Genomic DNA, 15,924 nt, shown 5'->3' with positions numbered 1-15,924 from the left:
TTGAAATAAAAGCAGTCTTTTAAATTAACCTATGAGTTTTCACTAACTTAGCTATTCTTTGGGCAGTGTCCACAATACAGCTTAAAATTCTATCAAATTAATAGAATGTATACTACCATGTATCTCTAAATGCTCAAGTATAATTAATTCTACATTCTGTGATTTATAAGATTATTTAGACACATGGCTTGTTTTCAAAAATAGTCTCCTGGTCTCCTATATCTCTATTGTAAAATTTGTCGCTTTTTAAAAAAGTCGTTTTTAAACATCTGCCTTCCCTCCTAAGGGATAAAGTCAAGGACCGTGTTTGTCTGGTTTCCTGGTTTATCCTCAGCGTTCAACACAATCCCAGTCCTCGAGTGATTTTAACCTCAGTAAAGAATTCTTGAAAAACTTAAAATTGAATCAAAGAACGTATAATCCAGTAGCTACACATGGGTAAGACTATAACGTTCTGCACATGGGTACACTATGATATTTGTGATTTGCTAAAAAACAAAGGGAAGGATAAGCCTCCTCATTTGCCTGTTCAAGCCAATACAATTAATTGTTCACGTGACAAAATAGCATCAACCTATGTACTCAGGGGAGTTCAGAACTGTAGCGCTAGCCTGGAACTGACAAGAAAAAGATGTGAGCACGAAGTTAAGGGGGCAGGATGCAAAGCAGTTCAGATGAAGAGACTAGTCGTCCGAAGACACATATATGGGGGTAGGAGACAGACGTTTCAAGAAAATCCTTGTTTCTCTGATAGGGTAATAGAACACAGATGAAGACCATAAAATTCTATTACCCTTCATGAAAAAAACGTTGGCATCTTAGTTCAACTCGAAGAAGATAAATTCAGATTAAAATACTAACTTGCCCAACATCTCTTACAGTTAATCAGCAATGTGGCTGTCAGAAACACATTTTATACAGTCCTGTAATTACTCTTACAGAGTACTTCCTTTCATGCGGCTCTGGCCCTTACCTCTCGGTATTTTTCTTCCCAAGGGATGGCTGGGAAACACCTTAATCAACGTGTTCCAAATGCAGCTCACTGGCATCTCTAGCTGTATGCTGCTCTTACCTCAAACTAAAGTTCTAAGGCTTGCTCCTGCAGTGCTCTCTCCCTTTCTCTCTCCCTTTCTCTCTCCCTTTCTCTCTCCCTTTCTCTCTCCCTTTCTCTCTCTCTCTCTCCCTTTCTCTCTCCCTTTCTCTCTCTCTCTCTCCCTTTCTCTCTCCCTTTCTCTCTCTCTCTCCCTTTCTCTCTCCTTTCTCTCTCTCTCTCCCTTTCTCTCTCCCTTTCTCTCTCCCTTTCTCTCTCTCTCTCTCCCTTTCTCTCTCCCTTTCTCTCTCTCTCTCCCTTTCTCTCTCTCCCTTTCTCTCTCTCTCTCCCTTTCTCTCTCCCTTTCTCTCTCTCTCTCCCTTTCTCTCTCTCCCTTTCTCTCTCTCTCTCCCTTTCTCTCTCCCTTTCTCTCTCTCTCTCCCTTTCTCTCTCTCCCTTTCTCTCTCTCTCTCCTTTCTCTCTCCTTTCTCTCTCTCTCTCCTTTCTCTCTCCCTTTCTCTCTCTCCCTTTCTCTCTCTCTCTCTCTCTCTCTCTCTCTCCTTTCTCTCTCTCCTTTCTCTCTCTCTCTCTCCCTTTCTCTCTCCCTTTCTCTCTCTCTCTCCCTTTCTCTCTCCCTTTCTCTCTCTCTCCCTTTCTCTCTCTCTCTCCTTTCTCTCTCTCTCTCCCTTTCTCTCTCCCTTTCTCTCTCTCTCTCCTCTCTCTCTCCCTTTCTCTCTCTCTCTCTCTCTCTCTCTCCCTTTCTCTCTCCCTTTCTCTCTCTCTCTCTCCTTTTCTCTCTCCCTTTTCTCTCTCTCTCCCTTTCTCTCTCCCTTTCTCTCTCTCTCTCTCCCTTTCTCTCTCCCTTTCTCTCTCTCTCTCTCCCTTTCTCTCTCCCTTTCTCTCTCTCTCCCTTTCTCTTTCTCTCTCTCTCTCACAAACACATACACACACACACGCACACACACTCTCCCTCTCCTATTAATGACACACACAATCCCGACTCATCCTTTTGAATCACTTTGTTCTACACTACCATAAAAACCCTCACCCTGTTCCTCCTGCCTCCCACTTCCGCCTAATCGAAATTCAATTTTCACCCTTTTATCATAATCTTCCTAAGTCAACCCACTTCAGATTTTGTCCCTTCCTCAGAACGCTTAGGTGGTTCTCCATTGTCAAACTCCTTAGCATGTCATTAAAGCGGCTTAAGATCCGGCCCCAATATGTGTTTCCAACTTTTTATTCTATTATTCCCTCAGATTACCCTTTGTTTCAGCCCCTTTCTACTGTCTCAAGCACCATGCCCTTCTTTGCTCCACACTTATATTCATGCTGTTCGCTTCAGACTGGAGTTTCACTGTTTTCTTCTACTCATACTTCAAACTTTCACTTAAAATCTCATCTGCTGGGGCCAGCCAGGTGGCACAGCGGTTAGGTGCATGCGTTCCGCCACTGCGGCGGCCTGTGGTTCGCAGGTTCGGATCCCGGGTGCACACTGAGGCACCGCTTGTCAAGCCATGCTGTGGCTGTGTCTCATATAAAGTGGAGGAAGATGGGCACGGATGTTAGCCCAGGGCCAATCTTCCTCAGCAAAAAGAGGAGGATTGGCATTGGATGTTAGTTCAGGGCTGATCCTCCTCACAAAAAAAAAAGTCATCGGCTCATGAAGATTTCACTTGTTGGTCTAATTGGATTTAACCCCCTTTTTTCTCTTTTCTAAGATAGCATTTTACTACTATTAAATTACTTATGTTCTGCTTTGTATTAAAGTTAGAAATCAACGTATCAGCTCACCGAATTCCAAACAGAAAACTGAAGACATCACAGCCCTTAGCCCTAGATTCGTTAGCCAGCCTTGCAAAACAAGCCTCAGATTCACTTACAAATTTCTAATTCTCCCTTTTCTCTGCCTTAAAGATAGTATTACCTCCTCAGACTTTATATCTCTAAACTAGGAGAGCACTCTGCCAGAGATATACCCAGAATTCCACCCTTCCACTGTAAAATTTCAACCCAAATCTAATAAAAAAAGCAAGATATAGTACGTATTACATTTTGTTAGGCCTATGGTGAAACTTCCCAACTCCGACCTAAGTCCTCTTACCTTTAGGTCTGTGATAATTTGTGGTTTCAACTTCTCAATAATATACTCTCAATATATTATAGCTTATTTTAGTCTCCTTATATAATCTGTTTTGGTGAAAGAACCATTACAATACGTATGTACCATCTGGTTTCATTATCAGACTCTTGCATCTAAGCTGCACATAAAACTCCCCCTTCAGATTAAAGTCAGTGAATATTTTGTAAAGGAGCATTAACCTAAAGTAGGAACACAAGTTTATCTCGCAGCCTTCAGGCAACCGAAGAGATCAGTTGTAGATGGTCCTAAACCACCAGCAATGGCCCTGCATTGTTCACGTTTAACCTATAATATAGGAGAACACTGTGAACCCAACTTTTGTTTGAATTTGTGCTTACATTCTCATAATCCAAAATGGTTATGTTTCTTTTATCAGAAAACGTGTCCATCAAATAACGAGTAAATATACCTGAGACATCTGGAAGGTTCTGTGGGAAAATATGAGATGAGTGAGTCACGACCCCTGCTCTCAAGTTGCTTATCATCTAAGAAGAGAGTGTATTTATAGCAATATCAGCCAGTAAAGAACTGAAGCTTGTATTGCAAAATGACCAAAGCAGTGCTTTAGTCAATAAATGGCAGAACAGAACTCATGGAAGAGAGGAACGTGGGCTGGAAGAATGCTTCCTCGAAGGATAGGATTGGATTGGGGGGAAAAAGAAAAACAACACGCAAAACAACTGTTGGGATATTTGTAACACAGTAAAGAGGTCAGCCCCAAAATAGAGTTCCAGTGGAAACAAGATTCTTTCCGATAATGAAAATGAAGCGCATTTGTGGTGCATCTTGATCCCCAGAGTGAGAAGTTTGGGCTGTATTCTGAATATAACAAGGGAGTGAGAGGATCAAATGGATATTTTTAGGAATATTGATTTTAATGTACCCAAAATGGACTTAAAAAGCGGAGCATCCAAAGTCCGGGGGATTAGCCTGGAGACTATTTTAATATCCCAGGCATGAGGTCATAAGGCCTTGGAGTAGAGTGACGTAGCAGTACAGTCTGAAAATCATGAATTAATACATTCTCCCTTAAACAGAGCCCTTCCAGCATAAAAACAGAACTCAGGACAGATGATGAGATGATCGAGGTTGCTGTAAAGGCCAAGATCGCACCATGTTTTTCTTCTCCTTAGCTATGAGGAGTTTATTGGTAGGAACTACCTTAATGATCTTTTCTTCTGTTTTAATTTCATTGGCTTTACATTTGACATGGCCTTTAGCTAATTGTGTGGCCAAAGGTTTTTGAACAATCATCCTTTCTGTAGTTATACAAAATGGTTATACAGAGAAGTATAGGCTAGTGAATGTTTACTATAGTAATTATAAAACTTATTTTAGGCCTGTTGAAATGATGTATCATGGTGACAACCTCATTAAACTTTAGCAAGTTTAGGGGAAAAGAGATTATGTCCTAAAAGTAAAAAAAAAAAAAAATTCTTGGCTTCTATTTAACTATTATATTGAGTATATTCTAATTATGAATTTTGGACTCAGGACACTTTTGAATAATATATTTGTACTGTAGACCTCAACTTAAAGTTCACAATATTGATTGAAAATTATAGATGCCTATGCATATTCTTGGACTTCAAGTGCTTCTTATATGGGGAAACAATCAATGGAAATGTTGAGGCAACTTAAAAATCGATTTTTACTCTTTAAGTTTTAGATAACGTTGGATTTTAAGGGATGCATCATATGACCTTTGATAAAAGAAAAAAAAGTGGCCATTTCCTGAATGTGGTTTAGTGTCCAAGAATAAGTCACAATTTGGTGTGTGGGGGTGAAGCCTTTCCAGAGCAAAAGTCTAATGTGCTTGTTATAAAGCCACAATTCTAAATAAATAAACACTTTCCTCAAAATATGTCTGGCTTGGATCAAGCTGGATTTGACTAATAGGTAAAATAAAACCTATTAGCCTAATCAGTTGATAGATCTTGGAACCTGTTGGCCTCCAGGGGAGAGCTCTTGACTCCCTCCAACAGACACTCAGGGTGCCCTAAATTCACACTGTCTCCGCAGAGCTGCAACAAGGCCGGTGGCTCTAGGTCCTGTAAGGGAAGCCAGTGCTTTCTCGGTGGCAGAGAGATTTTAACAGATCGCATTTTCAATGCACAAAGGATTTCTTTTAAGATGTGCCAAGGGTGAGGAAGGGTGATGAAAGTCTCCATTTTATGTCACCGTGTGAATTTCCAAACCCAAACCCGAGAGCCTGGGTGAGAGCATGTGGAGTGATGCGAGTTGTTCTTAATGTCTAGGAAGTGATAGGCGTTGTAAAGGTGTAAACCTTTTCTCAGCTTAGGAACGTGAAAAGTACTGAAGACCATGGAGGCGGAGGTGGGGGGAAAGAATGAGACGGGGGATGAATAATCAAAGACTGAACCAAAGTCAGGTGGGAGTGTTAAACATTGAAAAGAATCAAAGCTGGATCTCTGGCAACTACTTTCAACCCAAACTCTGAGGCAGCAAAGCGAAACATTGAGACTCAGAGTAAAAAAAGTCTAAAAGGAAATTAGGGAGGAAATAACAGATGGGAGGGAAATATTTAACTGCAGTCAAAAGAATGAAAACAAAATGAGAGACCGACCAAAACAAACGTAGAAGAAATAAAATTTTCCTTTCGTTTCTGTTGTGTATTATAGTCTGACTTCAGGAACATGAGCGAATATTCTTTTTTCTTGGTTTTTGAAAATCCCCTTCAGCCTTTTCAGCTCGGTCAGGAAAAAAAGAGAAGATGCTAAAGCATTTCTGTTTTGAGCCACACCTTCACTGTGTCCCACAGGTGACAAAAATACCTGTCAACAAGTTCTGTGCATCACATATACCCTGTCTCTAAGGTACCTTACCCTTACTCAGAGGTAAGATGTGGAAGCACTGCAAATTTCTGTACATATGTGATACTGAACAATATCAAGACCCAACAATACAATTGCTTGCATGTAAGCCCTCTGCCTTCTAAAGAAAGTGCCAAATGTAGAGCATAATTCAATTGTTTGTTATTTGTATTCTTTTGATGTCTAAAAAAGTATTGGGCGAACAGCGAAAAGAGTGAGATAAGGGACCTAGGGAGGGGGAGGTGGCTGTTTAGGAAGTTTTAAGATTTGTGATATTTATGCAGATTCCCAGCAAACAAATTTCCATTAACAATTCCTACATTCCAATAAAGGCATCAGGTAGAGACATTATAATATTAGAAAACCAAATATTTAGCAATACTTTACATGCCTTGTGATCAATGCCTCTGTTTGTGGGAGCTTTTGATACACACACACACACACACACACACTCAAATATATCAGTGTGATGAAACCCAGGTTTCTGCAAATATTTATTTCTCTAATTTGTTTATTAGTAGTGGATTTTAAATAAATGTTTAATTATGAAGCAATTATTGCTTACATTCTTTTGAACTTGGCTCTGTCTATGATGCCACTGACATCTGGTAAATGTGTAATGTATCCGGCCACAATTATAATAGCATCCTGAAAACGCAACCCACTCCCAGTCAGATCATTGCTATTTGGAGACAAGTGTATCACCATTTTATCAATGCCTGTATTTCCATCAGATTTCTTTTATGCTGCTCTGTATTGTATCATCCCATAGATTACCCATGCCACTTCAGAGGCATTTCCTTAACGTTGTGTTGCTCTTCAAATAAGTTGTTTCTCATACTCTTTAAGAGTTTTTCTCATGTAGCCCCCTCACTCTGGCAAGTAGTTAACGATAAATTCATTAGGTGAAGTCCAGTTTAAAGAAATCATGTGAACACTTGTAGTACTGAGTCCTTATGAAGAGGGGGTATAACCCTCTCTAAGGGTATGTGCTATTTACTTTAGGATTTTTCTGATTAGATGTCTTGAATCAGGCAGGTGTCAGAGAACAAAACAATTTGCCAAGACAGCAGTCCTTAGAGATGAGCTAAAATATTACATTCGTAATGAATGGTTATCTCCCAGGAGCAAAATTAATGGTTGGTTGCATCACTGGTCTGTGGCCATGATCTGGTTCCCGTTGGACTTAGGCACTTTCTGGAAAGGAAGGTAAGTGGTACTGACCTGGCTGAGTGTGAATGAGTTTCTGGGAGGAAAAGGAAGTCAGGTTCCTAAGTAACTAGATGGTGGTTCCTATAGATAGTTGTAAGGTTGACCCGAAACTTTTAGACCATTGCTACTGGTGAACAGACCATGCTTTGAGTAGTATCAGCAGAGACTGGAAGTCCTTTGAAATGCAGAATCTCATACCTCACCTCAGACCTACAGAATCAGATTCTGCATTTCAGCAAGATACCTAAGTGATTCACTTGTACATTCAAATTCTAGAAGTCCTACTCTAGAATATCTTCTCTCTATTGGTCCACCTGCTCGGGATCTAGTGCCCAAATCATCCCTCTTCTTTCATCATCCACGTTTCCATTCTCTCAGTCAGAGTAAGGAAGGAAGGATACAAATTAATAGGCGTGAAAGCACTTGTTAGAGACAACCCAGTGAGATTTGAGTACTACTGTTTTTAGTGTTTAGGGGAAAAAAAAAGAACTGCGGAAAAGTATCAGATCTGACACGAGAAGATTCAGAATCCAGTTAGTTCTGTCTTTGCCTTTTAAGAGCTGTGTGACCTTGAGCAAATCCCTTAAGCTCTCTGAGCTCAGATTCCTCAATTTTAAAATGGGACGCTGGTAGCATCTTCCCTAGCTCCTTCCCAGTGGTTAATTATGAACCTCGAATGAGATTAATAGACAAAAGCAGTTTTGAACTATGGTAAGCAATGCAAATATTCGTCTCTCTTATATTGGAAACTGAATAATTTTAGAATTTAGGAGTCATCTTGGGAAGGAGAGGGTTAAAGAGAGCCTAGCTCAAGTAGCTAATAAGTGTTGGGCACTTTCCACAAATTACCTCCCTTAGTTCTCACAGCCACTATCTAAGGTAGTCATTATTATTCCCAATTTACACACAGGGGAACTGAAACTCAGAAGCTTGGCCAAAGTCATGTCATTAAAGAAGCAGAAGAGCTGAAAATCGAAGCTGGGTTTTATCTTGTTAAGCCACTGCACCTTGCAGCCATCCAGCTATTTGTTCGATTGCTTCCAAGCCAAAAGCAAACAAAATATCACTTCAGTCCAAAGGGAGTTACAAAGGTTTCCCCAATGTAAGCAGTGCCACAGCACAATCAGCTTTGTCTTGAACATAAGTCCTGTCCTGTTTTAAACACCCCTCAGTGGTTCCCCTCCAATAAAATCCACCAGGCAATCTGGCCGCAGCCTCTGTCTCCAGGCTCATCTCATCCATTCTCTCCCTCCCTCACGTTACTTCGGCCATGTTAGCCTTTTGATAGTTCTTTGAACATACCAAGATCTTGTCTGCAGACCTCTTTGCACGTGCTGTTACCTCTGGATCTTTGTTCTTTTCCCATTCTCCATGGCCACCTTATGCTCTGCATCCCTCAGGGTCACCTGAAATGTCCCTTCCTTAAAGGGACATTCCCTAACACCTTATCAAAAGTAAACTCTTCCCCTCACACTCTCCCAGCTTTCAGTCATCTTTATTTCAGCATTTATCATAATTTGTGGTTAATGTATTCACTTGCTTATTTTCTTCCCCACCTCACCTCGCACATTCTCCAGGAAGATAAGTCCATGAGGCAAGAATCATTTAGCCTTCTTACATCATACGACCTAGCACAGAGTAGTCGTTTAATGACTTGTTAAATAAAGGGAAGGAAGCATCGGAGAAATGAGTGATGAGGATGGGGTATTTGGAAATGCATGTGGCCTGAATTTGTTTCTTGTGAGAATTTACAAGGAGATGATGGTTCCTAGCACATAGTATTCAATGATTCATAACTCTTCTCTATCAAAAATATATCTTTAACCCAGATGGGTTAAGCAATAATACCAGAAACTTAGGAAAGTAATCTACTCCAACCAAAATTTATTCCATAGGAACTGAAGAAATGTAGTTCATATAGAAATTGCACCCTTATGTCAAAGTCCTCTGCATCACAGCCTCTCCCAGCCCAAACCCCAACATTTCAATCAAAGCAGGAAGTCTGTTTGCTTCCCACCTTCCTCATGGTTCTCCTCTTTTTCTAAGTTGGCGACCAACTTCCTCCTGTTGGCCTGGGAACAGCTGAGCAGGAGCTGGAAAGTATCATGGTCATGTCCCCTCCAGTAATCAGGAATGGACAAATGAAAGTCAGAATAAAGGACAAGAACAGGATTCCAGCAACTCGGTGTCCCGAAGCAGTGATATTGATCTTAGACAAGTCCCTTGTTGGTGTGAGGGCTCAGACTTTCAGCATTCGAAGTTGACTAGCTGTGTAACTGAAGGCAAGTAACTTAGCCCCTCTGTCCCTCAGACTCTTCATCTATGAAGCAGGAATAGTAGCCTCGTCATAGGGCTACTGTGAGGTGTAAATCAAATCACCATAAAGAACTTACACAGTCATTGGCACAGAGTAAACACAATGAACTTTAGCTATAAGTATTTCCCGTGTGTGTGTGCCTGTTGTACGTGTGCGTGTGAAATGTCATTAGCTGATGAAGATCTTTTCCAGCATGAACATTATTGTTCAATGAGTTAAGTTTAGGAGTTAAGTTAAACATGGGGGTTTGAATCCTGTCCGAGAAAGCTTGTCTTCTTGAATTTCCTATTTCTTCTCTTTTTTTGTAAGGTTAAAAATAATGTTGTGAAGGGACAATGGAAAACAAAGTTACCAAATCCCATAAGAGAAAGTTCTTGAACCCTGAACCCATGGATAAACTCTTGGAGCTTCGTTCCAATGCAATCCTCATCAGGTGGGGCATGACTGTGCAAGAAAGAGTGACAGAAAAACTAGGAGAAAAGAATGAGATGAGAGGAACACTTGTGGGAACCAGGTTTAGGAAAGGTTGAATAGAAGAAGATTCTGGAAAATTGGAAAGAATTCAGAAAAATAAATAGGACTGGGATAGCTAATATTAATCAATCACTTCCTTGTGCCAGGCACTATTTCAAGTGCTTTATGTGCAATAAGCTCATTTGACGCTCTCATCTCCCTTGGGAAATTGGTACCTTTATTCTTCCCATTTCACACATAAGAAAACCGAGGGAGAGAGAGGTAATGTAGTTTGCCCAATGATCACATAACTTTCCAAGCGCTTCATGTGAAGGCTCAATAAAACAGATAAATTGGCAGATGTAGGATTCATTTAGAATTGGAAAGGGGAAAAACGAGGATAGAGATGGAATCCGAGTTGATGTGGCTTTATAACGGTGCTATTGAGGTTTTAAATTCTAAAAACTTTTGTATAATTTTAGAAAGTATTTCTTAAACTCTGATCTCTGTTTTATCCATCCCAACAAAAAAATCATCAGCCTGTACCAGAGAATAAGTCATAAAAGATATGCATCAATGACTTCTTTTGTTTGAGTGAGAAGCAATCACAAGCTTGAGAGTATGTAGTTCTTCCATAGTTGCAATAATTTTTGCTACTCAACCTTGCTTGTCTCTTTCTGTCACCTTGCCCCAACAACCAATCTACTTCTAGTGATAATAAAGAAAAACATTAAAATAGTAAGAGAAAAAGAATACAGGAGTTTAGGGCCTGACCACAGAAGGTAATTCCTCAGACACTGTAAAATCCTCGCTTACTTGGTTTGCAACCAGGAAACTTAGTTCATCACCATCATTTTTCCAACTCCTCTTGCAAGTGCAAATCCAATACAATTCTTCAGTGGGGCACAGTAAAAAAAAAAAAAAAAAAAATGCAAAGCCCTTTGACAAAGCTCACCCATTTAGATTTAATTACATACATAACTGGTGTCCTCCCAAGTGTGAAAATGCTGTAACCACTAAATCAGACAATAAAATGCTATCTAAGCAAAACAGATTTATAGAGATGAGTGAGCCATCAAAATTCACTGACTTGTGTTGGGTATTTTTACCCAGAGAAGTTCTTAAATGCAAGAGCAAATGTCTGCTTTTTGAACATTGCCTTCTTTTGAACAGTTCAGACAGTGATTTTCGTTAGAGAGGTATTCTTGTGCAACGACTTTGAAGTGAACAGGAGATTTCAATCTCAAAAACATCTCTCTGTGTTAAAGGACCACTAGATCTGTGTTTGTATGTTAGATTGTAAGGACCATCTCATTTGTCCAGTACTGTTTCTTACATGCTGAATTAATAACTACTAAATGAAACAATTCAGCAGAAAGAATATTTTACATTAGAGCTTCCTTGAGATACACATACAAGGGAAACTGCAAACTTCTGTAAAGCTGCATTTTTTTAGAAAGTAACATTCAGACTACCAATACCTTCCTAGGTAGTATCATAGAAAAAAAGACTTTTTGTAATAATAGTAATGTGATCATTCAATCATCGCCAGCAATTTTAATCTTTGTGAAATGCATTTTTAAGTGTGCCTGCTTTGGGTTGAAATTTCTTGTGAATGACACACTGGAATAAGAAAGTTGGGAAGACTGGCGTCTGAACTGGCGTCTGAAGTCAGCTGAACAACTTCCTCATTTGTTGTGCTTATGAAAATAAAAATATAACAGAATTTAGGATTTCAAAACCATCCATGGATACATGTAAGGAAACAGATAATAGTGAGGCTTTTGCTTTACCATTCACTCATAATGCTCTTGGTTTTTCATTGGTTAATTCAGAAAGTAAAATGGTTCTCCCCAAGTCGGAATAGCTCCTTTTTTACCTTACTGTCTGCATCGCACCATAAAGCTAACCTTAAGTGATTTGGGTTAGACTGGTTTTGTTTGTTTCATTTGTTTGTTTGACAGGAAAGCAGGCATGTAACTGAGAAACAGGTGAAGTTCAGAGACGCTCTTGAATGACTCAAGCAGGATCCATTGCCTCATTCTTAGCTGTGGATTTTTAAGTCTGGATCTGGCTCCTGTTCATGTTTCTCTAAATATTTATCAGCTAACAATTATCATGCAATGGCAACAAACTTGGCTGAAGCAATAATTAAGAATGCTGGCTTTCCCCAAATAGGATAAATAATGCAAGTCCATTCGAAGTTTTTGAAACAGGAGCTTTCATCCAATTATCAGATGTTTGTCCTTCCATTTTGACACTCATTGAACATATAGAAAAATCATGTTACTTCAGCATGCTCTGTTTCTCCCTTTTTTTTAATATATATATTTTAAATCATTTCCCAGTTGTTTGACTTTTCCAGTAAGTTTCTCTGGTTAGTATTTGTCTCTTTTATTATAGAGCTGGGCTAGGCTGAAATTACTAGAACTACTTAGTACCAGTCCCCTGAATCCTGGGCAAGAGCCGTTCACACAGAGGAGAATTTCTTTCCCTTAGAAACATTTGAAGATAGAATTTTATGAAAAGTTACCTGATATGATTAAGAATTCATTATTTGATCAAGACACTAAACCCAGACCTGCATTTTTCAAGCTTTTTATTTTTGTATTTGCAAAGGGCTCTTTACACAAGTTTCCTTAAATTGACCTTTTATACTTTAAACAAATGTAGTTTTTATAAACCTGAGGCAAAGCAGCAAATATAAATTGTACTGACCTTCGTATACTGAAACTTCACATTGGTGAGTGGGACAGGTAAGTCTGGCGTGCCTGACGACATTTCTGATTCGGATCCCAGAACACAGGTGACAGGCTCGACGATTTGGTTCTGATAGAGCACTTGGCTTTATTTTTCCTTTTTATCTGCACGGGCTAGGGTTTATTTGCATACCGGGATATGATTGGATGAACAAACTCAGAGCAAAAAGAAAACGACACTACTTATTTGTAACACCTAGGGCAGGAAGCCCTTGACTTTAAACTTAAATCCCTAAGAAACCAGTGCTTCAGCATTGAAGCTGCATCTGGAGACGAGGCACTATTTGCAGACGAATTAATTTACAAAGCCGAAACCTGCGATAAGGCGCCGCAGCACAGCTGCTCTGGCCACTAAAGACAGTTATTATATTTTTGGCTTTTCATGCTTTTTATGCTACTGTGAAACTTTCCATTCTCTGACAGACTTGGAATCAGAGACTTTGAAGATTGCAAAAGAGTCTCAAAGAGCACTTGATCTCAGTAGAAGCTGCTGAGGGGAGGACCTTGACCAGGTGTCTCCAAGATAATGCTTTCAGCGAATTAGTCCATGTCCCAGAAAAGCACAGTGCTGTTTGCAGAAGAAAACCCTTCTATTTAGACCCGGCTCTAAGTTAGCTTTAAAAAGTCATATTAATCAAGTGTATTTCTCAGTGCTGCGTAAGTAGACCTACTGTGATTTCAGAAGCTCTAGCATCTTTATTTCATATATGGGGACAGAAAAGTCAGCAGGATTTTTAGGGAACTCAGAGTGCACTGTCACACACAGTCACCACAATAGCAACATGGCAATGTCATCTGTTAAAACATTTAAAATAAAAGTAACTGCTGGTTTTGGAAGTTGGCGTTGTTTATCAATCATTGATACAGGCAACTGTGTGAAGAGTGAATTTAAACAGGACTCCTAAGTCATTCAAGTTCTTAAAATTAATGTTTCAAGCTGGGAACATTCAAAAAGGACAATTTTAAGTACAATACTTTATTGTATTGAAGCTTTAGCAAAAGTTACGGTAGGGACAAGACAGAAAACCTTGGATGCTCTTAATTCTGATTATTAAGACTTAAGAACAACAATTTTTTTTTCCAGTGAAAATTACTAGCTCCCCCAAATTTGGCATGTAGGTAGTAGGGAAACTAAGGCTTATTGAAGAGTTCATCCAAATGGGATTCAGCAGCCTTACTTTCTCTTTCCATCCTCCTTCAGTTCCCCATTTTACAGAGAGAAAGAAGCTTGCTTATGATCACAGATCTATTAAGTGCAAGACCAGAATTTCATTTCAGGCCAGTCTGACTCCAAAACACTGGCTCTTAATTCTATTTATTCTCCCTGCCCTCCTCTGCATAAGAGAATTCCCACATGGGTTCAAGAATCGGCTGTTTTGGTTCTCTAAATGAACAGTCACCCTCACAGGCACTTAATTCTTTTATTCATCTAAGCCTTTTATTCATCTAAGACAGAAGTTGGCAAACTTTTTCTGTAAAGAAACAGATAATATTTTCCACTTTCTAGGCCAGATGGTTTCTGTTGTAACTTACTCGACTCTGCATGAAAGAAAGTACAGACAATAGATATATTAACGGGTGTGGCTTTCCAATACAATTTTATTTACAAAAATAGGAGGCAGGACAGATCTGGCTCATGGGCCAGCCCCCTAGATTCTAATACAACGATGATCCTGAAGCTCCATGCCTCCCCGGGGCCGTAGGCTTGAAGACCAGATTGAAACTTCTGTTTTATTTCAACACTTTTCTGTCTCCCTCTCTTTCGCTCTCAATTTCTTTCTTTGGGGAAAATCTAATTGTTTTCTCTTTTAAAAATGTGTTTTGAGTTAAATGCGCAATTACACAACAGCTGTTATATAACCTGCAGAGTGGTGCCCCGGCGGTGCCCAGACAGCTGTGTTTTGCTCCTTTCTTCTGCTCTCAGCGTCACAGTTGTTTGTGGATTCAAACACTGGTTTATTTGATGTGCAGGCAGTGAAAGCTCAACACTTCATAACACACTTGGCGTGTGATCTCACCACTTGTACTCTCATCCTTGATCATATTTTATTGAACAATTACATAAGAACAGGTCCTTTAGACCAGGCATAATTGAATGTAGGTACAAGGAGCTGCTTTGAAAACAGGTTACCACACCTGCCCGTTTAATTTCAACAAATATTTACCAAGTATCTTTTATGGGGAATGTATTGTGAATAGAGTATTAGGAACTCTCCGACCTTAATCTTACTTGAAGGGCAGATCTTTACTGTCCAGAATCCACAGGGCCTGAGATGTCTGTTTTTAAGGTAAGCATCTTCCTGCCTCGAGAGCTTGTCCAGTAGAATAGTGTATTCCTGGGAATAGCTGCATGGGTAAAAGGCTTTATTAGACCCGTTCCCTCCCTTCCAGAGGGAAAATGGCTTTGGTGAGGGCACAAGGGCCAAGGAGGCACACTTCAAAACTGGACCAAGGGTTGTGTATTTTTATTGCATGCCAGGATGTTGCAGCAGAGGAGGAGCTGGAACTTTAACTTGGGAGTAATAGATAAAGGATGTTTAATCTTCCTTTCCTTCTTAGGGACAAGCTAAATTACACACACACACAAACACACACACGCACACACATACATGCACAAACAGGGCTGGGGACAGGGAGCATAGTTTATTCTTCTCTTGAATCTGACCTCTTCTAGCCTTTTGTGAAAGCTGTCATTTTATACCAAAGAACATATAGATCATGACTTCAACTATTGCAGAAACTACTGTCTCATTTTACAATGAATCTCTTCAGAACTCCACTCAAGTCTCAGTTGCTGAAGAGATGAGCCTAACCTTCTTGCACCCACATGAGTAATTGAAATAAAAACCATACAAATTTGTTGACAAATTTAATAGGATGGTGAAATAAAAATAGCTTCTTTTCATATTTTCTGATTTCAAAATCCAGGATCAATTTGTTGGAGCTACACTTCTTTTGCTCAGTGACATCCCTCCTCCCCAGCTCTTCAATGTTGCCTTACACATGGCTGGTGAGTCTGCCGGTTGGTTAACCCAGAAATGGATATGTATCCCTTTATGTTTGATCAGTGCAATTTTAGCAGATACCACTTTGCTCTTATGCCTACTTGAGTTTTAATAATTTGGGAAAAGTGGATCTTGTATGGGGCGAGACAATCTGTGCTTGTTGGCAATTTA

The 15,924-nt window shown here is 39.7% G+C and overlaps 1 protein-coding gene across 1 annotated transcript in view; it reads right to left on the bottom strand.

Moving 5' to 3' along the window:
* Positions 1-12,801, bottom strand: part of ALDH1A1 (aldehyde dehydrogenase 1 family member A1) — a 56,321-nt gene extending 43,520 nt beyond the window's left edge. Inside the window, exon 1 of the mRNA XM_004439639.3 lies at positions 12,708-12,801. Coding sequence (XP_004439696.2) covers positions 12,708-12,770 — 63 coding nt within the window. The 5' untranslated portion in view covers positions 12,771-12,801. The remainder of the gene's footprint in view (positions 1-12,707) is intronic.
* Between the last annotated feature and the right edge of the window lie 3,123 nt (positions 12,802-15,924).

The sequence above is a fragment of the Ceratotherium simum genome, chromosome 20 (assembly GCF_057802395.1).
Source record: "Ceratotherium simum simum isolate JZ-2026a chromosome 20, ASM5780239v1, whole genome shotgun sequence".
Classification (NCBI taxonomy): domain Eukaryota; kingdom Metazoa; phylum Chordata; class Mammalia; order Perissodactyla; family Rhinocerotidae; genus Ceratotherium; species Ceratotherium simum.
The sequence above is the reverse complement of the archived record's forward strand: the minus strand, read 5'-3'. Positions and strand labels throughout refer to the sequence as shown.